Consider the following 24428-nt stretch of genomic DNA (forward strand, 5'->3'; position numbering starts at 1 on the left):
TGTTTCTGATCTCCCACATTCTCTATGGTTTATATGTGTGTGTGTGTGCACGCATTGTTGTTTTTTTGCCACCCAGTACCTCAAAAGTCCAGCTGTGAAGTACAAGAGTTTGAGTTTTTTCTACCAATTAGCCAATAGAAAAAGAGATCAACAAATTTACAAGTGTCCATTTTGTTCTTTTCTCCTGAATTCCCTTTTTTCTTTGAAAAAAAAAAGAAGTTCACTGGAGCAGCTCTATTGGATTCCCCTGAAGAGACACATCGCGAAGACCATGGCAAAGAGCTGAGGAAAAGAAGAGAAAATAAATGATTAGCACACAGAGAAAAGACATACAGTTGTTTTTAATAAAATGATGACGTGCATGTGCAGCTAGAACAGCAGTGTATTACTCCCACTGAATTCACTGAGCATAGTCACAGCCCATTAATTAACCACTGTAAATTAGACTGCAACATCTACATCGACAATAAATGAATAAAATACATAAATTACTATTTGGGTCTTACACTATTGTATCTATGTCTGTAGCTATCCTACACATATGCATAGTTAACATATATTATGTAGTGTTTTGTATTGCATCACTGGAATGACCTTGGTTTAGGAAAATAAAGCCTTTTGAAGCATACTGCATCACAGCTCATTAGGTTCTGTAAGACATACTGAAGGTACCACAATCAATGCAGTCAAGAGATGTCATTCATTGTATTATAATACAAAATATTGGTTTATGCATGTTAAAAAATAACTAAATAAAAGCTACTTCAAAGAGAAAAGTGATACATATTATGCTATAATGCTATCTGTTGTTACTGTAGTTTTTAGGCCATTGTATTATGAGTGACACAGTTTTCTTTTTGAGAGACAAATGTTGTCAGAGTTCAGTGAGATGTGCATGAAGTGTTTTGATTTACTTAGTGAATTGTGGATGTGATCTGAACTGTTGTAAAGTCTGATCTATGTTCCTGTAGCACTGAGTCCTGCCACTGGATGGAGATATTGCCATACACAGACCTTGCAGATAACACTACGCTACACACACACTCAGGCAAATATCCTCAGCTTGATGCAAAATTCCCCATTCCTGAAATGAATATTCACATCACAGGAGAGACAAAGAAAATGCTGCATATGTGATGATTTCACCAAAATGAAAAACCTTCATACCTCAATGGTCAGCACCACAATGGCCAGCGCTCCAGCCACATAGATGTACAGTTCAAAATAGTCAACTACTGCAGAGTAACAGCCCTGAGGACACACAAAGACATGATGCTCAGCAGCCAATCAATGGGCTATAAACTTGCAGAATTACAGAGACAATTAAAGTAACATCACAGCTTTAATCGAGTGGCGCTCTGAACAAAGGCTTGGTTGAATGAGTGGGAAGCAGGGCCTCCAGCCTCACTGCCTTTTAATGAGGACTCTTTGTGTGAATGAACAGGGAGAGAGAGACGCACATTGTGGACATCTCGCATTGTTCTAGTGGTTTGGAAAACAGCAGGTGGAGAGTGTGGTAAAAACCTCTTCCTATCAGCTTTCACTGTAATTACATTTCACTTCAAGGCTTTCTTTACACACATGGAAGCAGGGATGTGGGTGTGCATGTGTGTAACTGTGAAGCACACCTTATTTTCACATATTCATGTACTTATTATTCTCTTCTTTTGCACACATGCATGCTCCACAGAAATTCCAATTTACCAATGTATGCACACATACACACATGTCTCCACACTATAACACACAGTAAGATGGCCTCCCATGACACCCAAAAGCACTAATCAGCCATGGAGGAGGAGTCACGAGTGCTTGGATGTCACCCCTCGATTGTCTCCTGCTCTAATTAAACCTGGAGGTAGTTTGGACGGAGGGAGAAAGAGAGAGGGCAAGAGAGAGAGAGAGAAGGTGTTGTGGGAGATGTCAGAAGTTACCTTGTTATTGCGGAACATCATATTGCCTAATAAGCACTGCTCCTGGTTGATATAGGCCAACTCCCCTGTCTGACTGGCACGCTGGCAGCAGGCTTCTGGCACCATATGATTTTGGTTGATCATCCTGAACAGGCTGTCCTTAAAATCCTCTGGGCTGTTCACCCCACAGCAGTCAAACTGGTGGCAGGAGAGGAGAGAATAAGACAAGAAGCCCTTATTCCTGAGTGCCTATTTGTGCACTGGTCTGTGGTCCACTGTATGCGTGCACCAATCCAGCATGAATATTGACCTAAATGTCCTGGATTTTATCTATAAAATATGTCCCCCTGCCGCCAGGCTGCAAACCCTCTCGTTTCCACAGACCGTTGGTGAAAGCAATGAGTTGGCAAAAGCTACAGTATGTAAGATCTTTTCCATGTGTGCTGTGGCCTTACTGTAGTCATGATGGCATTCCATGTGGAGGTGAAGACGTCAGTGTTGTTGTAGCCCTGATAATGTCTCTTCAGCTCCTTGGTGAAGTACTCTCTGGTCAGCTGAATAAAAAGAATAGCCGACGAGAGCACAGGTTAGTGTATTATCCGTTTCTTACACACCAGAGAAGATCACCGGACACAAGGGCCAGGTATTGTTTTAGTTAGGAACTTCGTCGATGAAGGGAATACTGAGGCAACTTACATGCTCCCGGAATATGAAGGCCAGGATGGCAGCAGCCAGCTCTGCTAAGAAGATGAGCAGGATGAGCATGAAGAACTGCAATAAGACAACAACAAAAAAGAGAGAGTGAGAGAGAGTAGGACAAGGCGGATGAGTGGCAGGAAAAGTGCACGTCACTCAGTAAAAATCACATTCTGGCTGTGCCCGCTTCACTCAGCATTAACTATGCATGAGGCTCGAGGCACGAAGCCTTATAGAAGGGTATTTTGCTCTTTTGGTTTTCTGTTTCAAGCATGACAGTCCAAAAACTGACAGACAGAATAATCAATACATATGCACACAAACAGGATCAGTAACAGAACTACATTTCAAATTTGTCAGTCGACTCACAAAGAGGAGCAGACACTTGTTTTCGCGGATGGCTCCACAGCAGCCAAGGAAGCCCAGAAGGAAGAGCATGCCTCCCATGCCCAGGATGATGTAGACCCCAGTGAATAGCAGGGGGTTGGCTGCTACAATTTCCCTGAACCCTGTGGGGTCCACCAGTACCCACACGCCCACTCCCAGGAGGAAAGAGCCTCCCAGCTGATGGAGAAAAAGGAGAGAAGACACTAGTTAGACAAAACAGAAATTGGCTGCATTTTGAAAACTAATGGGAACTCGGATGATAATTGGTATCCCCAGTGGCACACAAAACATTCAACAAGATGTCACATAATGAAAAATAAGTTGATGTTTTTTTGGGTTGGGTTGAGAGCAGATTCAAAAGCTGGATATCTAAAGAGTCATAATACCTTGGTGGGGGGTGGGTGGAGATATCTACCCGGCTTCAACTAACCCCCCAACCTGCTAAAGAAATGCACAGCACTGCATCCTCCATCCTCTCCCACCCTCCCTCTCACTAAACCCTTATCTGCAGCCACCGTGGGCTGACTCATGTGATTAAGAAAAGAAGGTATTGAGGTAGGGGGGTGGAAGAGATCTGAGCCTTACGCACTTCTACCACAATCCCCTTCTTCCTGTCACAGGGAGAGACCTGGGCCTCTGCAAATGGGCGCCACGTCATGTCGGAGGCAGAGGTTATGGAATGAGGAGAGGATGTAGCCATTTTGAAAGCTCACTGGGCTTGAAAAATGCTGTTGTGTTACACGAGTGTGAAAGGGCCAAAGAAAGAAACAAAGGGATGCCTGTGAAAAACAGTGGTTGTTATTGAGTGATTCTAACAGTCAAGTTCATTCTTTGCTCTGCTGGTTGCATTATTACCGCGGCCTTGAACAACCCCGTCTGAGTAGAGTCTCTAAACGGTTTGGTTGCGCTTAATAAAGCAGGAAAAGAGACAAACCTTCTTACTCAGACCCTCCCCCCTTTACAGGCTCAGACTAACAGGATTACCCTTGATTGTCTGATCAAGACTGATAAACTCAGGTGCCAGTCACAAACTCTTCATGGCACAGTGTGGCTCAGATGCGTGTCAGCACACTAAAATCGAATCAAAAAAGAATTTGATAGAATCAAGATTGCCTCCGTCTAATGAAATGCAAATGTGGCTCCATTAGTCAGTCGGGCAGGGGGCAGCCGGAAACCCATCTGAAATCATTAGATTGACAATGACTTCGGAGATAGCCAGATTAAGTGTCTTTGAGAAAGAGATGAAAAATACTTACAAAGATGAGGAAATTGAAGACAAACATGAGGTACTTGATGCAGCTGAGACAGTCCCCCTCCATGGCTGTCCCCCGTGCTGAAGCCTCTCCCTGCCCCTGAAAGAAAACAACATGAAACATAAACATTAAAATGTGCCACTTAATGGATCCTGCCAAATGCTCACAGTACTCCCGTTATCCTCTCTCGATAGGCATTCGGATGAAAGTGCCAAGAAAATAAAACTCTGCAAAAACCTGCTCACATTTCTAATGAGTTCTGCCACTCAAACATACACACACACACACACACACACACACACACACACACACACACACACACACACACACACACACACACACACACACACACACACACACACACACACACACACACACACACACACACACACACACACACACACACACACACACACACACACACACACACACACACACACACCAGTTCATTTGGTCCAGTTTCTGCTGAAAATCCTTGTACTATCCCCTCAGGCGCACGGTACCAGTCTCTAGTCTCTCAGCAATCTCTAAGTAACTACAAGTTTGGGCTTTGCGGTGTCAACCCAACCTGACACAACTCATCTCACCACACACCGTGACAACTTATGTCATTTTAAAATGCGCTTTCAGGGTCAGGTGGCCTGATTCCCTATCAGCACTTCCCATCTCTGGACAGATGGGCCTCTGGGTTCAGTGTGACTCAAGGGGCTGTCTATCCGTCTGTCTCAGAGCATTTTAAGGATATGAGTCCTGACTGGGGCTCCATGCGCATTAACCGACCATGTATAGCCTTTACTGTGAAGCCTTTTCTACTTAATGTAATGAGAGGCAGGAGCCCTGTGCTCCCATCAGCCAACCTTCTATGTGACATAAATACACTTTCCCTGATGAGGGTCCGTCCTGGAGGCACTCCTGGTTAATGAACAACGCCTCTCCTGCATTAGGAGACACGTGTCTCTGTATACCCATATATATATATATATATATATGATGCACCACAAAGCCTTCATTGAGGCATTTGTTTAACCTACCAAGCTAGAAATTAAAAAGATTCCCCCCTCAGGGAGGATAGGAATTGTCTAAGGAATCATCTCTACACATTCTGCAAAAACTGATGTAGAAAAAAAAATCTGCGGGTAGTTATAATTGCAGTCTCAGTGAGGGAGGAAAATTAATTATTTGGCAGAAACGAACCGGCACTCTTTGCTTTGTAGTTGTGATTATTAATTTGCTCTCCCATAGTGATAGCCAGGATTGAGGCTAGGGCTGAGGCGGAGTAACAAGCGGATTAAAAAGAAACTTCAGAGGAATTGTAAATAGCTTTACACAACTAGGCAGCCAGACACTGTCACCTCTAATTGAAAACAAAAAAGTGAACGTGCCTTCTTTTATTTTCTTTTGTCTGTACTTTGCAGCATGTCCGTCATGCTATCTCATAATCTTGTCCAATGCCGTATGTGCTGTCAGATGGCTCCTCTGGGTGATCTGTCTGCTTCTCTGAGGCGACGGTGACGCTTGGGTTATGATCGACGCCAGCTTTGAGTGCTGCCGTCTTTGATGGGGATCTGCTGTCGCTCCAATTCAGCCTGAACCCTTGCACCTCTTCCGACTCGGAAATTCACATTTTCAGGTGAAATAAACATAATCTCCCCAAACCACCGTCTTAAACAATAACTGCTCAACTGCTTGCTGCAAATTATTATTCTACACAGAAGTATGGCAATTGTGCAAATCAGAAAGTCATCACCCATATCTTTTTCTAGTCTGTTTTCATTTTATTGCGGTGTGCTTGCACTGGTTTGTTTTTTTCTCCTGCTTCCAATTGCAATGTGCCACGAGCTCCAGAGAAAGATTTTTTTGTCTCATTGTAGGCTTGTTTAAGTTGCCTTGACAATAACATTGAACAATACTAAAGATGTGAAGCCGTTCTTTGTCTGCTGTGGGAGCGAGCTAGAATGAGAACATTTCCTCCCCTCACCAGCCTGAAGGCTTATTATTTTTTCCTCCTCAGACCCAGTGAAATTGATTTAGAGCTGTGGTTTAACACCTCCTCTAAATCATAATGATATGCTTAGGTATTGATCACCCTCCCAGTGGTACTCTGAGAGCAACCAACAGCCTCATTGCCTGAGATGGGTTTTAATTACCCCCCGCGCGCACACACACACACACACACACACACACACACACACACACACACACACACACACACACACACACACACACACACACACACACACACACACACACACACACACACTTTCCTAAGCCCAACTGAAAAGCCTAATGAGGGCACAGGAGGTCTTAATTGAGATTTGCATACATTACGGTCTCACAGAAAGAAGCGACAGAAAAGGCCCTTTCTCATCCCTCCTGCTCTCCACTGTTAGTCCTGGGCTCCTATGAAGAGTGCAAACTGTATTTATTGGAGAAGGGGATGAAGAGGCGGAACAAGGAGGGGGAAGAAGGGGAGGAAAGGGTCGGATGGAAAAACTCTCAGGGCTCAGCTCACGTCTCATTCCCCAAACAAAATGTCTGATTTCTCTTCCAGCTTCACCCTTTAGCTCTTCGCTCCCATCTAAGGGTCAAACCAGCTGTCAGATCTGGAGCCAATTTTCTTTTATGCATTAAAATGCATTGCATGCTTAAGAATGAAGTGGACTGTACGGGCCTAGCCAGGCTCCGAAAAACAAGCCTATGGTGCAAACCAGCATGGTATAAATCAAACTGCCACGGAGACCCTGGAGAAAGTGCAGAGTAAACAAACTGATCTTTCCCATGACTCCCATGGGATCGCAGGTCCTCATCGATCACAGCCCAGCCGTAGTGATCAGACCACTAAGTCCCCGTGAATATTCTGCAGAGTACATTTTGCAGACAAGGGAAACGTGGTTCACACCCCAGGACCTGCAGCCTTACAACAACATCAACAAATTACTACCAGGCAGAGCTTCCTCAGGTGTGCTGCTTTGCTAAACCAACAATGTGTCAAGATAAGGAGTTGTGTTGCATTGTCTTTGTATAGACCAGCAAAAACAAAACACCCGTTATAAATAGACAACACACACAGCATATGGAATACTGCACTGCTACATTTGCAGACAATGTGTTTGTTCCCTGGAAATACTGTATGTACGTATGTCCTCAATCTGACAATCTAAGTGGCAGGTCTTTGCCCTGAGGTATCCAGTAAATGCCAACTCCTTCTCCTGTTACTGACATCATGAAATGCCACACGGCACTAAGATCCCATTGTTTACTCTTGGCAAAGACCGATCCACAGCCAGCTTGGGCCCGTGGTTAAGTTTGATAGTGGATTAATGAGAAGTGATCCTAAATCAGCGTCACAGTGCCAACAGAAGCCAGAGCTCAGTAATGAGGGCAAACCCATCTGACCTACATTCTGCTCAGTATGAAGATGAGGAATTCTGACACATTTCTACAGGCCTGTTTTCATGCTCAACTCAGAAAACCTAAAGGCATGTTTGGCCAGTGTCTACACTATCCGCCATGATGGTCACGTTAACCGACTGTGGTTAAAAGATAACGAAGACATAGACCTGCAGTTAGAGTGCTGCATGTATAAATAGTGAACCCTTGGGTGGTTCTCCTTGAAGTTGACACTTTCGGCACGATTAATGAAGTGAGTCCATATCCCCCTGCTTCACTGGCCACCGCCCCGGACAAATGGATCAGCGCGACAAGGACACTGTGTCTGCTGCTCGCCAAACTGTCCTCACCCTCCACCCATCCCTGATAACCAGCCAGTTCACTTCATTGTGAGTGTGAGCCTGCATAACAAACTATCATTAATACTGAAACCCCGTTGAGACGATAAGGGTTGGAGCTTGACCCGTTTAAATGTCATTGACCCTCTAAATGATCACCTGTAGTTGAACCCTGGAGATGGCACATTTCGTCCTCTGGCTCCCTGAGCTCAGCTGGAGCAGGTGTGTTTCTTCCATCGATGTATGCCACTCTAAAGCTCTCTCCAGATAGCACTAATAGCCTCTGACAATGACACCGAGGGACCACACACATGCCACATTAGCCTTTATCTCAATTAAAAACCCATTTTCATATTTCTCCGTGACTCTCTAAATCAGCCGCAGCAAGTAAACACCCCGAAATCCGAATAAAGACAGGCTCCTCTGGCAGTGAGCAGGGCTCCCCTGAGGCGCACCATGTCCCTTAATGAAGCTCCAATTAGAAGAGAATGAGCCCTGGGCTGTGCTGTCACACTGAGGAGCTTTGAAGTGTACAGAATGCTAAGCAGCTATAGCACTTTATGCTACTTTAGAGGACATGCAGCTTGCAGACAACAGTGAACAACCACAGAGAGAAAGTGTACAAAAGTAGCTCAAAGGCAACCGAGCACACGGTGCGTGTGTGGGTGCAGCTCACACAGAGAGCACGCTGTACAAACTCAGCCAGGTTAGGAAGTTGGAGAAACCGCTAGGCTTGTAGCAAAGGTCCTCATGTTGGCTAAATGCACAGGTGGAGACATACAAATGCCCTACCCTCAGGCAAGCTTAGCTTAATGAGTTTTCACAGTACATATATAGGATTGGAGTAAATTATCAGCTTCTGCACATTACGGGCATTGCTAGTTCTCCACAAAAAAAAAAAGTCGTCAGTCTCTGATGAATTTGCCCTGCCTTGCAAAGCCATTTATCATTTCAGTCCATTGTTGCAATACGTGCAGTGAATCTAAAGCAGTTCTTATCTGAGCCTGTGAGTGGCGCTCTCCTGACCCATTCAGTTTAGAAACGAGATTGCGTGAACCCCCAAGGGCAGAAGTCCTCTGACCAGCCAGCTGACACATTCCTGAACAAAAGGCTGATTAACTAAAATGAACAAATGCACAGCCGGAAACTTACTGACCATGTGTTGTCTACAGCACTGCAGGCCACATTCTTGACATCCCAAATGGGTGCACATCCAGCTGTTCGTTCAGTACTAACAGTTGCTCATACTTCTACAGTGAAATCGATTCTGCAGCTCCTTAGATAAGAAAGATTGGAAGGGGGAAGGGCATTGATAGCTTCTTGGTTAACTCGAGCAGAGGACATGTGATTGAGATGAGCAGATTTTGGTTTCTATTGAACACTCGTGTGTGTGTGTGTGTGTGTGTGTGTGTGTGTGTGTGTGTGTGTGTGAGATCCTCGCTCTCTCAAAGCAGAGAATCTCACTTAATTGTGTCGGCACCTCTATCTGGCTGAGTGAAGATACAAACTGGCCGGTCTGGGCTGGATCAATACCAGGCCCAGGCACATGGTCAATGATGCATTGATCCCCTGGAGTTCCAGCTCTTAGTCCGCTAGTTGTCTGGCAGTGAGGGCATGTGGTAGCAGAACACAATGAACACATAAACACTTCTGCACCCTACCGCCTGGTAGGACTCAGCTTGGGCTTTTCCCACGAGGTGCTTTGGAGGATGACACAATGCCATTGGGGCTTTCCACAAAAATGACTTATAACTCAATTTAAAACTAAATGCGCAAACATTTCTAAGACGACAAGAGTGGGAATTATTTCCCAGCAATCCTACTTGTATTTTTTGCCTTCTTTTATGCAAATTTCCACAATCTTAGCCAAAATCCTCTTATTATGTCTGGGTCATGTGAAGTGGATTGAATATCAGTTTGACAAAAGGTTTGAAAAATCTAATCAATGAATCACCAACTCTACTTTGACCAGTGTTTGACCCTCAGGCAAGAGACAATTACAATGTTTGTGATGTTCTCTCTTGTTTTAGGGCGAATAACCGTTCAAGTTGAGGATGTTTTCTTCACCAAATCTCCATAAAAAAAAAATAAAAAAAGAGTTTTCCTCACAGATGGCCTCGGCAGAAATAAACAATGGGAGATTTTAGGAAAGACGATGCTTTCAGCCTCAGGGGACTAAACACAAAGGGAAACTTAGGAGGGTAAACACACGCAGAAGCCGAAAATACACATGAGTCACACACTCAAGTGCTTGTACGTCACCAAATCCTGACAACAGAAATATGAACACTACCACGAAACTAATAATCATAATTGTAGCTTTCTTATGGCTCAAATACACAATTTTGTGAAATCTGTTGGGGTTGTTTTTAGCACATGTTGGAATCTCTCCAGCCCTCCAATACGGACACCGGTCTCCACGGCAACCCGGAAATGTGGTGAGAGTGGCCTTTGTCTGCAGAGCAGTGTTTGGCATCTCCACTTAGCACTAGTTCCTGTTAGAAAACAAAGGGGAGCAGAGCCCAGCACTTTACGACAGGGGGACAGCTCGGCCAGCCATTTGTGTAATGAGCGATCACTCACACCCTGTTGCAAGGCCATATGTTGGTTTGAATACAGCTAGTTCCTCTGTAGAAGCTGCTTCATCACTTACTGATGACTCTGTGTAGCACATACACACATACTCATCAGAACCCCCATACAGTCAGCTAAAGTTCAACGAAAGGAACAGCGTAACCTAATTTGTGGTACAGGCTGGAGTTTCGAGCGCAATGCAAAGATTAAAAACACAAGCCCCGAGGATGAAGCGTGTGAATGTGTGTGCCTCGGATGAAAGAGATATCCACATATATCGGAGGCCCCATTGCAAATAACAACTTCATAGAAATAAACCAAAAGAATGTGGCAGAAAAATCATGATTCTTTGATCTTGCCTTGTTATTTGCTGTAACGGAGGCACCTTGTAGTGTTGTGTGGTTATCAATGTAACTCTGTGACTGTGAGACTGTGTGATTATGGAGCGATCGGTTGGGATCGTGCGTACTTCAAGCATTAAAAGGATCATTCTGGTATATTTCAATTGACCCTTTGCTAAGCCCAGTCCCCCGCTGCTACTCCATCGAGCTTTCAGAGCTCAGTTGCCATGGAGTTGCAATGTTACTAACTGCGCTCCCAGAATAAATTATCTAGTAGCTACAACTTCGTACAACGGGGGAAAAAACACAAGCAGCCAATAATCCCAAAATTTAGGCAGATGATCTAAACCAAATTATATGGAGGTAAAATTGAATGTGAGAACCCAAATTGTTGGTGAAAAAGTCAGTCTGTAAACTGTATTGGATGTTTGTACATTAAACTTAGGTGATCATTTCTAAATGTAGCCATTTCTCCTTGAAACACGTTTGTTAAGCTGCGTTTCAAAGCGATGGTCATCTGACTGCTTGTGTCTGACCTCCTTTTTTCAGCAATTTTGCTCTGTTCCCACGTCTCAGCAATCTTATTTTTAGCAATACAAATTATTTCCACAACTCCGAAAACAAGACAAACAATTATTCCTTACCTCAGTTCTTATAAAATAAAAAAAGATTATGTTTATAATCTTACATGTCACTTGCACATGTAGCACACATTTATTTGTCTGCTTTTATGGTTGTGCGCTCTCTGACTGATTACAGCTGATGTGTCTGGGTCTAAACTCCCCTTTAACCTCGCAATCTATATATGTCTGCTGCTCAGCCGTGTCTAGAATACTAATATTACAAATGCCAATGCAAATCAGAGTCTAACAAAGACCAGCGTTGACCTGCTGTGGTGGGTAAAGGACAAAAGCCCTTGTCTGGCTCTTCGCAGGACCAGCTTCACACACCGGCTCTCGCAGCACCGCGCCTCCTGTTGACAGCAACAATGGCTTTGCGCCTGTGCTGTCAGCATCTTACTGAAAAGAGTCTGTCTGCAAGCTCTTTCTGCAGTTTCTCTCACTGATTTAACATGCGTCTGCTGGAGTTGAATTGGTAGAAATCATTCCTGATAACACCCCCGCATTACAGATGCTGAGGGAAAACTCAGGGCAGAAATATGTTTCACACTGAAGATAAAAGTTGTTTCTTTAACACCATGTGTGCTTTATTTATAGATAAAACAGTCCCATACCATGAGTATCCTCTTTTGCCTCTTCTTTCTTCAGGTGAAGCTGATGACTGCTCTCGGTTCTCTCTCCTCTCCTGTTTTCATGGGCTGTTGGACCGAAGCACAATGGTAGAAGCAGAGGTGAGGACAGAACTAATGAGATGAATAAACAGTGAGGCCAGGAGGCAGAAAAGTGGCACATTAGTCTTGGTATGCACAATTCATTTAAGCAGAATAAGACTGTGAGCTTGAAAAAAAAAAAAAAAAAACACAGAAAATACAATTCTAGGACACTTAAAATGACAGAGTTTGCATTTATTATGTATGAAGCACTCGCTCCCAGCAGCGGGCTAATTTAAGACTGCATCAGTGTTTTATGTGTGAGTGTTTCACTCAGCTGGAAGGCAAAATTAACAAGGAAAGAAGAAAAAGAAAGAGGGTATAGTAGCAGTCCTAGTCTGTGTTCTGGCCAGGTAAAAGTGTAATACCTTCCTTGAGGTATTTGAATGTGTATATCTTCTTACTTAGTTAATTACCCTTTATTAGAAGACCCAACTCACCACAGTCTCCTCATACAGCTCCTGACGTGACCTTGATGAGCATATGAACTCATGCATTATTCACTGGAAAAAGAAGAATACCTAGATGTCTTACTTGCTGGCTTAAACTGTCAATGTACAATATGTTTCCTGCCAACTGTGTCTAATGAGCGTAAATGCTTTAAACTTTCTCCTGTTTCTAAACTGCTTTGCCACAAGTGTCTCCCAGCTGAAAATAACGATATCGCAATGAGAGCCAATTAAACCGCTGGTATTCCAGGCTCGATGTGCAAAAATAGTCAGCAGCGTGGTTTTGACTGACAATACTTTGGAGCCGGTTTCAAAGCCCTGGCACAGACAACTACAGCATCAAATATGGCGAGAGCTGCCTACGGAGACATGAACAGCATGCAGCTCTTGCCATTAGATGGTGAAATACAGGCAGGGTATTCTCAGTCTGACAGGGGCTGGGGATGGAGAATATCCCAGGAGTGTTCTGGCTGATAGAGCGAGCCGCATCATCCCGCCGACACACCATATTGCCAGCAGACATCAGATTCGCCAGGACGCTGAACCAAACTGACAGTGGCTGCAGCACACCCTCCCCCATACACAATACAGGGGCTAGGATTGCATCTAGAAAAGGCAATCAAAGGCAGGGTGAGGAAACGGGCGAATCCGAAAAGCGGTGAGATGCACTGGAATGATACACTCCCTTATCACAGAGCCTTGAATTCAGACACTACAAAGCACAAGCTGAATCAATAACATCTCCACAGTGGCAACACGTGCATGTGGAGCCAAAGGATGGAGCCAGTCATTTACAAAATATTCACCATGTGGCTTAGAAAACATAACCATGAGGCAATAAAACACTGCAAACCCTTTCCATAGTTTGAGTCTATTACTACAGCAGCAGATATGTACATCATCGTGCCTGTAATCTGGTACTGAGCAGCAGAGTGGTCAAATTTTACCCTGCAGCCTGTTGCAGAGGTGTCTCTCCCGAACCCCTGTTTAGAGAGCTATTAGCTGCTGAAGAGCAACAGTGGTGAGGGTCTGCATTATTTTTGTGGTTTCCATGGAAACCCTTTTCACTGGAAAGTGGAGCACCAATGGGATCGCAGAGCCTCATTGAATCGGTTATGGGGGTGAGAAGAGAGACGAACGCAGACGGCTGAGAAAGCACAACAATAGGACAAACCCTCGAGGGAGACCAGAAAGGCCAGGCTGCTGAGGGTCCAACAAAGCGGGGAACGACTCAACACTAGAGAAAAGGTTTCATCTACATCCGCTCAATGGCTTTCCTTTTATAGATTGCTCTCGCCAACTAGTCATTGACATTTAGGCTCACGAGCACTGTGGGCAATTTAAACATCAAGGCAGCCACTAATTGATTAGTCTCTGCTGATATTTCAGGCTCTGACAATATTATTGCAACACCAACATCTATCCAGTGTGTAAGGCAGTAGGACATTATAAATGATGCGTCTCTAGATACTGTATGTACTGTTATCCCCCACAGTGCCTTTCACAGGAGAGATAGCAGAGGAAACTGAAGTGGCAGTAAAGGAATAAGAGGAATGAAAGAGTCAGTACGCTTCAAATGAATTGATCCTTCGATTTTCAAACAGTGTCCGACCTCAGTATCGGGGGGCTGTTGGATCAGGTCCAAATTATACTCAGTCCAATCAGTTTGGGTTGGGTCTCATTTTAATGCAACGGGTCTCGAATATGTGTCAATAACATCCTAGCACACTCAGTATTAGCTCTGATCACATGGTACATCATAATCAAAGCATGATTTTAAGAAAATCAGCAGCCTATTAATACGATTTAAGCTAATAAATGACAATTACTTTTTGGAATTTGATTAACAGACATGAAAGTACTTTATAAAATGATTATTTACTCTCGCCCAGTTGGCTGCGGAAGGTTTTGTTGTTGGTGCAGGAGGTGAAACTAGGACCTCAAGCTGCAGTGTTGGTGCTGTCTCTGTATTAGGCTCTGTTTGGGTTGGATTTTTGGTCAAATTATCAAGTCGAGTCTGACTGTACGAAATATTTCAACTTCCCTCTCAAGCTCAAATTTGTCACTCTTCAAACAAATATTTCAATTAAACTTCACATCCAAGTGCAACACCAAGAGGTGTCTCCATTTGTACAACTCTTTGTGTCTTAGAGTGCAGCCGTTTGCAGCAGCCAAACACACTTTTGACATGTTGCACAAACTTGATCATTTCGGGCCTACCGTGACCTTCGCACTAAATGCACCATATACCGTAGGACTCATCTGTTATGTTTCATGTTTCCTCATCCTGCCAATCAGCTGGGCAACCTTGACTGAGTGTCAGAGGTCGTAGAACAGCAGGCAGTTTGATCAGCGACACTTCCTCTGGGGACAGGAAGTGGGCAGGAAAACAAGGGAGGAAGGGCCAATTCTTCCATCTACACCTCGCAGCTGGCTTTGACCTCAATTTCTCACCAGTGTTGATAAAAGCAAACCTCTGAGCTGCAGAGGCAGCTGCACATTTAGAGATGATGACTTATGGGGCTTTTTACGCCTTTAATCAAACCTTTATAAACACACTTAATAAAAGGACACATTTACAGTTCTGGATGTCAGCCCTCCCTGGTGATCACCAAGTCCAAGTCCGTATACATCATGGGATAATATCAAAGAAATGAGAAGGAGGGTAATTGCCGACAGCCATATATCTCCTGAACGGTTGGCTGCTTTAATGAGGGAAATACTGAGGCAAAATGATCACCTCACCTCAACTGGATTTATTGATCCAACAGTGTGAGTCAACTACCAGAGATAAAGATAAGCCACCACGATGGAGAAACAATCTCCACTCTGATCAGAGGGCATCGCTCAATTAATCACTCACTCTCGTGTCTCTGGCCACAGATAAACCACTGTTTTCTTAGTTCTCCGCACTACAGCAGGTGCTCTCGGGTTACACGCCCGGCTACAGTGTATTCACTCATTCGCAGTCGACAATTTTTCCAGCTAAAGATGCAGATTGAACTCATTACACAGTCATCGGTTTTCTCTGTGTTCATTGTTTTCTGTGCTAAATGGAAACCTGATAAGAATTCAGCCCCTGGAGACGCATTTAGAGGGTGCTATTTTGATGCTAATGAAAGCTGACACTGTGTCTACCTCTTTGGTAAGTCGGCAGCAAACATTATCCAGGACTCTTTGTAGCAGGTTCCTCCTGCCCGTATCTTTTGCCTCTAGATACCCTCATCAAAGAACGGTGAGAAGTGTGTTTCACAGATCCGTTCAAACATCTGCAACCTGCTTCTCTAATTACACAACAGCAACTTCTCTCTACTGACACCATGATGAAGAACAGCAACAGAACTACTTGTTGTTATTGTCTTTAACCCACGCCTGTCAAACGTAACAAGCCGCCTTGTACACCACCACACTTTCACCCTACTTCCCAGGCCCCAAAGGCTAGCCCCCCTGTCTCTGAGGAGCCAAGGGCCTGGAGGGTAACACAACGGTGCTTTGAAGTCGAGCGATTAAAGAGGAGAGTCCTGTCGAATTGGGATGATGGGGCTAAGGTTGGAAGAAGGGGAGGATCAGTACGAGGGACAGGAAAGGCTGTGAATACTGAGAGCTCAGGGCCCCGTGGGATACAATTAAGAGCAAGGCTTTTTTAGTGAGGGTTACAAAAACACACCAAGGATAGCAGCAGAGCAGCCTTCCAAGCCAAGGTAAGAGTTCATTACTACAGACACAGGGGGGGGGGCTGGGGCTGTTAAACTCTCGTCAGTTTGTTCGAAGACTCCCCCACCCACAGGCCCTCCGAGCTGACGAACAACAGCCGCACGATAACCATTTCCATCCCAGTTAAAAGCTAAAGCCCAGTAAAGCTTGAGAATCACGCAGTTTGCAGAGCCTCACATTTAGAAAGGAGCTGGGATGAAGATCCAAGCTGCCAGCACAAAGACGAAGTCTCCTCTCGGGATGTTTTCCTCAGCTGAAACATTATGAGTGCACTAAAGACAACACACCCGTTCTGGAGTCAAGCCAGTTTAGAAGAAAGACAAGACAATAAAATATTTTGAATAAAAGAAAGATAGGACTCGTATAAAGAAATGATTGTCTTCATTATAAATGAATGTGCAGATTATTTGGTCATCATTTGGTCTATACGATATCTCATCAGTTCAGCTCTAGTATTATTATTATTATTAACATATTGTCAGTAAACCCCATCCCTAACATACTCAGTCTAAACAAAAATAGACAAGTATGTTTACCAAAGTATTTAAGTAATAACACCGTTTTGTTTTTGTATGATGCTACACCTGAAAGACTTAAAACCAGTTGGAATCCATGCTATATTATGTACTGAAACATATGGTCATACTTTCCAAAAGACATTGAATGTAGAAATATGTGGCCACTGTTGTCCTTTGAGTCAAACCAGCCACTTGAACATGTGTTAAAAACACATCTGGTAACCATTTCTAGGCTTCATTTAAATGCTGCTAAAATACCATAAAGCAGTAGGTTCTGTATATTCGTTGAAATCAGATTCTGTAGCAAATACCACTTTAGCCATGATCGTTACCACAAGGTCCTTATCAGATGGAACTGCCCTATACTAACGTTTCCTGTAATTGTGAATATCTGACCTTAATATGCACTCATCTTCATCCTTCTGCCTGCTTTAGACTCTTGAAGCTGTTGGTGTGCTGACAAACAATGCGGTAAACATCCCAATGCAGAAGGTACACAACAAATGGAAACAGATTATCTGCTCAGTGGGAACAGATGCAACTTATTTTCATAATTAAAACCATTGGGAGGGCATTTGAGTTTGGACGCTTCCACAAGCAAAACTTCCCTCTCATAGTTTTGCTTTTGTTAATCTGAATTTTGCTCCATGACCACTTAGCAATTGCCCGTACGTCACAAGACAATGCAAATTAAAAACAAAAACTTTGACACAACCAGGATTAAAGTATAAAGTATACCCCTATAAAAGACAATATGACCAAGAAATGGTTCTGCCCAAAATCTCGGGCCCAGTGGGTCCGGTTCTAATCGCTGATGGTTTTCACAGCACATCATCATTAGCACACCAAGCGAGGCGAACCATTATGAAATTCAGATAATAGTAGCGGCCAACCGTGATTGATTGATTCCAAAATAATTATTTCTATTTGGCCTATTTGAGGCATATCTTTGTTTTCAACCATGGACAAGGTGAAACAACACCGTAAAGCCTGAGCTAAAACACACTGACCTTCTTTGTTTACGAGTACAAACATGTGGCTCACATTACAATACAAAAGTATAAACAAACATGGAGGAAGATGGCAGGATTGCTGCCCAGTTTATAAAGTCTGGTGGTATTTTGCATCTCACTACTTTGTCATGGCAATGTTGATTGTTGCTGTACTCCAGCCAAAGTCTCTCTATAAAAAACATGTTGAGGTTAGTGCATAAGGAAACGACAGGAAGCAACCTGTTGCTCAATCTGGACAACAAACACCAGAAACATATTAAAGACACGCTACTTTGGAGTTTCCTGTAGTGTTTTATAGTGGACCACCATCGCTAACATCCTGAACATCAATACACTCCTGAGAAACAAAGAATTAACCTTCAGGGACAAAGAGCAGAAGCGCTGTATATTAAATGAGCCTTGCTATTTTTTTGTCAGTTAATGATTAACTAAATTGGATACGAGATGAAATGTGTTGAGTAGCTTACCACCTCTGCTAAAACATTTCATGTGGGAAATCCTACTTATAGAGTAGTATCACTGCAAGTATCAATCAACTGTTACAGTCCAGTGTTTCAAAATTAAGCAGAAATCACTAAGGATTATAAATATTAAACAAATAAAAAAACGGCAACGCTTATAGAACTGCAGCAGATATGGAATCAGCACCTTATGAATCGATCATATATTATATCAGGTGGTCACTACTGATTGCAATTCACATCTAACTAGTTGACAGTATAAATCAATGACGTTTTGTTCTTACAGAGGCAATTATGCGCACACTAAAATCTATTTCTTGTGCCCCAATTTACTGAGTAATAAAGAATGTACGTCTAAAGTATTATCCCCCAATTGAAACAAGTGCATAAGTTATCCAACAAAAATCAAACATTTGCATTCCCTTTTAGTTTTCCATACCACCTATAGACACACAAGCACGCATTAATGTATGTAAATTAAGTACTCCAGCAGGTTTTCCTTTCTATAAATTCCCCGGGGGAAAAAAATAATCCATGCGTTGTAAATTATGTCAGTTTCAGAGCCATTCACCTTGGTGATATAATTAAAACTGCAGTAATGCCTGACATTGTATTTGTAAAGCGTTTACATTCAGGTGTATTTGAGGAACTGAGGCAACAGACATTTTGAGTGGAAACATTGTCTGACTTGATCTCAGCAAGAATTGTGCTCCACTGAACACACAAAGCAGTGCGCCATCACAAGAATAAACGCCAACACACATGCATTATAAAAGCTGCAAAGAAAATCAGAATGAAACAGCACTTTATAACAAAGATGGTAGCCTGCATCTTTGTGGATTTTCCAGGGGGCTGTACGGGAGCAGCAGGGCAGGTGCCCTGCTGGGTTACGAGCCCCAGAAGCTTTGCATCTGGATTGTTTCCTCAGCCCAGAGGGGCTCCACACCGGGACCTCCTCATAAAGCTGCACATGTGCCAAAGAACCCCAAATCCCTCCATATCCTTCATCTATGTCAGCCTGTATGTGGTTGCGGTGATGGCACATAACAAGCAGTGAAAATGACTCGTGCTTTTTGTTTCTGACATTGTGAAATATGCTGTCACTAATGGACAAATACCCCGAAATGTGTTTGTGCACGATGGGCGAAAAAATGGTTTTATCACTCCTGTTCTTCAGGAGAGCAGGGCGAGACTGGTGGCAGGAGGATCACTGAAGCAGCGGATGATGAAACCACGATAAAGAAGAACTCTGAACTGTGTGAGTAAGACTTCTGCCCACTCCAACAACCTTAAGGTACACTCCTGTCTACATGGGTTCACTCTAAGCTCCACTCCATGGGACAAGGAGCTGAAAGATATCCTTTGAGGAGGTATCCTGCTTGTGAGTGACTCCCAAGAGGAAACCAGGAGGGACTGAAATGTGGAAAAAAATGGGTTGGACATTTTCCATGGTACAATCTTGTGAAAATGCAGGAGTGCTTTATGAAACATTCCTTCGATAGGCTGAAGGAGCCACAAGCGGGGAGACGTCAGGAGAAATCATGCTTGGCTCAACACAAAAAGCACTCAGAGAAATGAGATTTAATCTGCTGAGCTTAGAGTGTATTAGCCAGATGTAAACAGTCAGTACCAGCTGTGAGAAAGTTAACGTCTACGGCCCTGCTGCTTGGAAAAACAATTCATTAAACATTATCAATGAAATAAACTCTGCTATTTAAGGCTAAAATAAAACTTCAAAAGCCAGGGACATTGCAGTTGTGGGAGTCAGTGGGTTAAGGTCAACTGGCCCCACTGAAACACTTTCTCTCTGAGAATACTCTGCCTCCAGGCCTGAGCTGTGGGAAAGGGAGTTCATGCAATTACATCACATTGATTTATGGGACACAAAGGAAAGATGGGGAGAGGATGGAAACTGAGCTGCTTGGAGGCGATCCAAGATTTGGTCCCTGAAGAAACACAAGTCAATAGGTTTACACCACAAAACATGATGGATCTGGGACAATTGTGTGGGGATGAATGCGGTCAGAGTCACACTGGCAACACGGTGAGGTCAAACCTATGTAAAATGATGGGTTTACAACTGAAAACACACAAAAACTATGAAAACAGCCATGATTGTAATACAGAAGCTTCTCGGTGAACCTGCTCATGGAGCACAGGCAGGTGACAAGTTCAGAATAGCAATAACACCACTGCTGAGCGTACTTTCAATTTTCTCAACTCTGGGGACCTGATGACAACTGCCTTGCTCGAGCAGATGCTGCTGATGTTGTCTTGAGTATTAATTGGGTGTAGTGATGAAATTGTGAGTAACCCAAGCGTGCACTGCAGCGTGCACTGAAGCGTTAGCGGGGGTAGCATATCTCCATCAGCCCACCGCGGCCTAAGAGTTATAAATAAACAGTCCATTTAGTGCTCTCCACTGCTGTAACAGGACCACAGGAGTGACCACAGCTGGGGTCGTAATGGTGAAGCACATTACTGCTCTTCTGCTTATTTAAACATTTGCAAGTGACTTGAGTTTAAAATGCAAAAATATGCTATCTTCCTTCCACTTGTCAAGGAGACGCACGTACAGAAGTCTGGTGAGCTGAAGCCAAGCCACCGTGTGACTGTGGTACTAATCACCTGAAGCTGGAACTAAAGCAGCGTTCATCAAATTGCCACAGTTGAATGTTGCAGATTGTTAAAAGAAGTCAGCAAAAAGCTGACATCTACTCAGAATTTCTGCCATATGGTCCAAACAAACAGCATATGAGCCTACAGAGCACAGGAAAAATGCAACTAATTAGTTTTCATCACATGAGACTTTGATACCAGCCACCAAATGGTGAAGATATGAACATAGCAGGAGGCGCTTACAGAAGACAGTCAGGATAATATGTTTATGGGGTTTCAGTAGGAGATATTAAAAGGTTTTGTTTTTTAACTTTGCAAGATCTCCAACAGTCTTGCAAAGTCTCAAGCTTCTTGGAAACACTACAGACCCTCAGTTTGGGCCAAAAGCAACAGAATAAATATATAAACACGAAGAGCTGGCCGAATATTTGAAGGGGGTGTTTTGAAAGCTCAGAGAAGAGACTGGATTATCATGAGGGATGGGGGCTGCTCTAGATGTGGCAAATGTATGGAAAGCTCTCTCAGAGACGTTGTGAGTAAGAAAAGGTTGGACATCTGTTCCTTATTACGTAAAAAAAAAAAAAAAGCCTCTTGTCCAATTCCAAATTGCCTGCAGAGATAAGCAAAAGTGGTTTAGGTAATTGCTCAAAACATTGGCTTTATCCTCCTTCATTGTTTCTTTTGTGCATCATTTTAATGAGAGGACATCATGAGATCATGTCTGGTTATTGACTGAGACTACATTTTATTGAAGTATTAAAGAAACTAGTGTAAAAGCTGTTTTATCTGTTGTTGAATCCTATTTTGTCATCTGTCCAATTAAAGCCAAGAAGACGGACGCTTTATAAGTGTATGGCTTGACAGATGAAGCCAAAAGAACCTCTTCACATCCACGGGTTTTCAGAGACACCCTCAAAATCACTTTGGCTTCAACATTGGTGCTGAGGCATTTCACATGGGATCCGACTCCTGCCAAGTGTTATCGGGAAAGATGATCTGGGCCCGTTCCTACGGGGCGCAAACTCTTGGAGAAAAGCCTGAGTGTGCTGTTTTTTCCTTCAACACTTCACAGTTTAGAGCGTCACACCCAGGTGGTCAAGATGAGGTTGGATGACTTCAGTGCTGACCTGTCTGTCTTGACGTGGGACAGGTGACAAATCAGAGGGAAGCCATCCAGGATCACCTCATGTTCAACTGAAAATAAAATCCCAGAAGCACCTGTATAGTTTTTTTTTTAGCGCCTAAATCAATGAACACTGCAGCCAATTTAATTTCACATACCGGAGACGCCTGCTGTGCCTGTGCTATCTCTGACAAACACATGTGAAGGTGATCCCTTGATTCTACCCTCAGAAAAACAAGGACCTAAATACATTCTCATGAAAATATAAAACTCCTTTCATATACTTCAAATGGTTAAACAGTGGCTAGCTTCTCTATGCAGTGGATTCTCCTTTTTCCCCTAAGCTTCAAAGAAAAAAAAGATGCAGCAAAGTGAGGATTAGGGAAAAAAGGAATTATGCTTCACGGTGTGCATGTGTTTAACCTAATAACTATTAGCAAAGAAATCTTACAGCGAAGAAAATACCACCTCATATCTATTTCTGCTCTTCTTAGAAAACCATATCTTCTTAAGAATTCCTTGCTAAAGTTGAGACAGCGCTTTTATGAAATGCAGCACACGCTGCAGTAATGGCAGCGTGGTTTGCTTGTGGCCGTTAACACATCAGTTGGAATTGACCGACTGTTTGCCCAAAGGACAGAGACCGTGTTTCAGTGCAGTGACCCGTGAATGCCGTCTTGAGGAGCGCACTTTTAAAGTGGCGGTGGGCTAAAAATTTCATAAAGGACCATGCAATAATCATGAGGCAGTGAGGCGCTCGGTCTTTGCTGTCTAATTGTTTTCCCCTTTGAGGAGTAAAAATAACTGTCTACAGCGTGTACATTTCATCTGCTGTTAAAAGGCAAAGGCCATTATTCAGTCAGACATGCAGAGGCTGTAGACGAGACAAGTAAATGCATCACCGTAAAAAGCATACAGGGATGTTGTCCAAGGACCATCACTGCAATCTTCACACAAACTGCTAATGTTCACAGGAGGATACCCTACATTGTCAGTAACAGTTCAGCACCCCTTTGTGCTTCACTTTTTTTTTTTTTTTAACCACATGGGGTCTAATGCTGTGCTTGTGGGCAATAAATAGAAAGAAACACGAGCAGAAGACCCTTAACCCTGACACCTGTGTCAAACTCCTTTCACAAAACGGCTTTATGTGCCGTAACTGCAGGTGAGATGACATTATCACTCAAGCAAAGCAAACCACAATAGAGACTAATGCAAAACGGACAGATGGCCCTCACCTCCACTGCTAGTGGTTTATGAGCTCTAAAGATTTCCCGTCCCTGTTCTTTAACAAGCTAAAATGAAACACACACGTCTATCTCGGAGGCTTGTGAGTCTGGCAGGAGAGACATCATTAGCCCGCCCTTCCCCTAAGTTTCCTCAGGTAAAAGTTGGCCCCTGCTGAGGATTTTTTATATATATTTTTTAAAATCAAACACTGATCCGTCCCTCTGATGCTGCGGAGGCCAACAAAGAGTCCATATGGCTGATAGAGCTGTGGCGACTCTCGCCCTGTGGGAGGGACAGTAACATTGCTGTTATCCTCGCGGAGCCGCAGGGAGCAGCGCTGTGGACAAGGTGTGTGGACAAGGTGTGTGGGCTTCAAAAGGCAGCAAAAAGCAGCCAGCTATATAGTGGGAAAAAAAAATCCTGGAGCTTTTAAAACTTACTCTCATATTGGCATGGTGTTTTAATACCAATGCACATTATCAGATTGCAAGAAGGAAGAAGAAGAATCACATTAGCCCAGTTACATCTACTGAAGTTCACAATCTTCACTTCCAAGTTGAAATAAAGTCATTTCTGCTGTGTTGTGTTTACAATGCAAAACATTTAACCTAGATTCAAGCAGATATGAGATCCACGAACAGTAAATATGAAACAACCCCATTTCCAGTTGAGCCAGCAGCACTCAGGCTGCAGGGATGTGTGTGTGTGGGAGAGCTTCATGTTCATTTGGGTATTTGAGGTTTGTACGGTTATCACTGACTGGAACAGCAAAGTGTTATTAGCAGACTGGGACGCAAACCCAAATCACGCTCAAAATAAATCTCTCAGAAGGTACTCTATAATTCAGCCACGCTGGAAAAGTCGAGACGGCAAACAAGACTACGTCCCCATGTACAAACTAACAGTCCATGAATCTGATGTAACCGCACCGTCTCTTCATATCACAACTTCCAATCAAGCGAAAGTGAGTTAATGAGCTAACATCCAGCTCCAACGCACAACATGCATTTAATTAGTTTAAAATGATAATAGGCTAATTATCTGGGTCATCATTATCAACCTACTGTCCATCCCTACGA

The 24428-nt window shown here is 43.4% G+C and overlaps 1 protein-coding gene across 1 annotated transcript in view; it reads right to left on the minus strand.

The window, feature by feature from the left end:
* Positions 1–33: 33 nt before the first annotated feature.
* tspan18b (tetraspanin 18b) overlaps positions 34–24428 on the minus strand; it is a 30039-nt gene continuing 5644 nt past the window's right edge. The window contains exons 2-9 of the mRNA XM_076089945.1: positions 12127–12210; positions 4253–4348; positions 2979–3173; positions 2610–2684; positions 2369–2467; positions 1935–2111; positions 1168–1251; positions 34–282 (exon numbers count right to left, since the gene is read on the minus strand). Of these exons, the coding sequence (XP_075946060.1) occupies positions 235–282; positions 1168–1251; positions 1935–2111; positions 2369–2467; positions 2610–2684; positions 2979–3173; positions 4253–4348; positions 12127–12129 (777 nt within the window). The 5' untranslated portion in view covers positions 12130–12210 and the 3' untranslated portion in view covers positions 34–234. The remainder of the gene's footprint in view (positions 283–1167; positions 1252–1934; positions 2112–2368; positions 2468–2609; positions 2685–2978; positions 3174–4252; positions 4349–12126; positions 12211–24428) is intronic.

The sequence above is a fragment of the Anarhichas minor genome, unplaced genomic scaffold (assembly GCF_050575085.1).
Source record: "Anarhichas minor isolate MPS153535 unplaced genomic scaffold, ASM5057508v1 ptg000011l, whole genome shotgun sequence".
Lineage (NCBI taxonomy): Eukaryota > Metazoa > Chordata > Actinopteri > Perciformes > Anarhichadidae > Anarhichas > Anarhichas minor.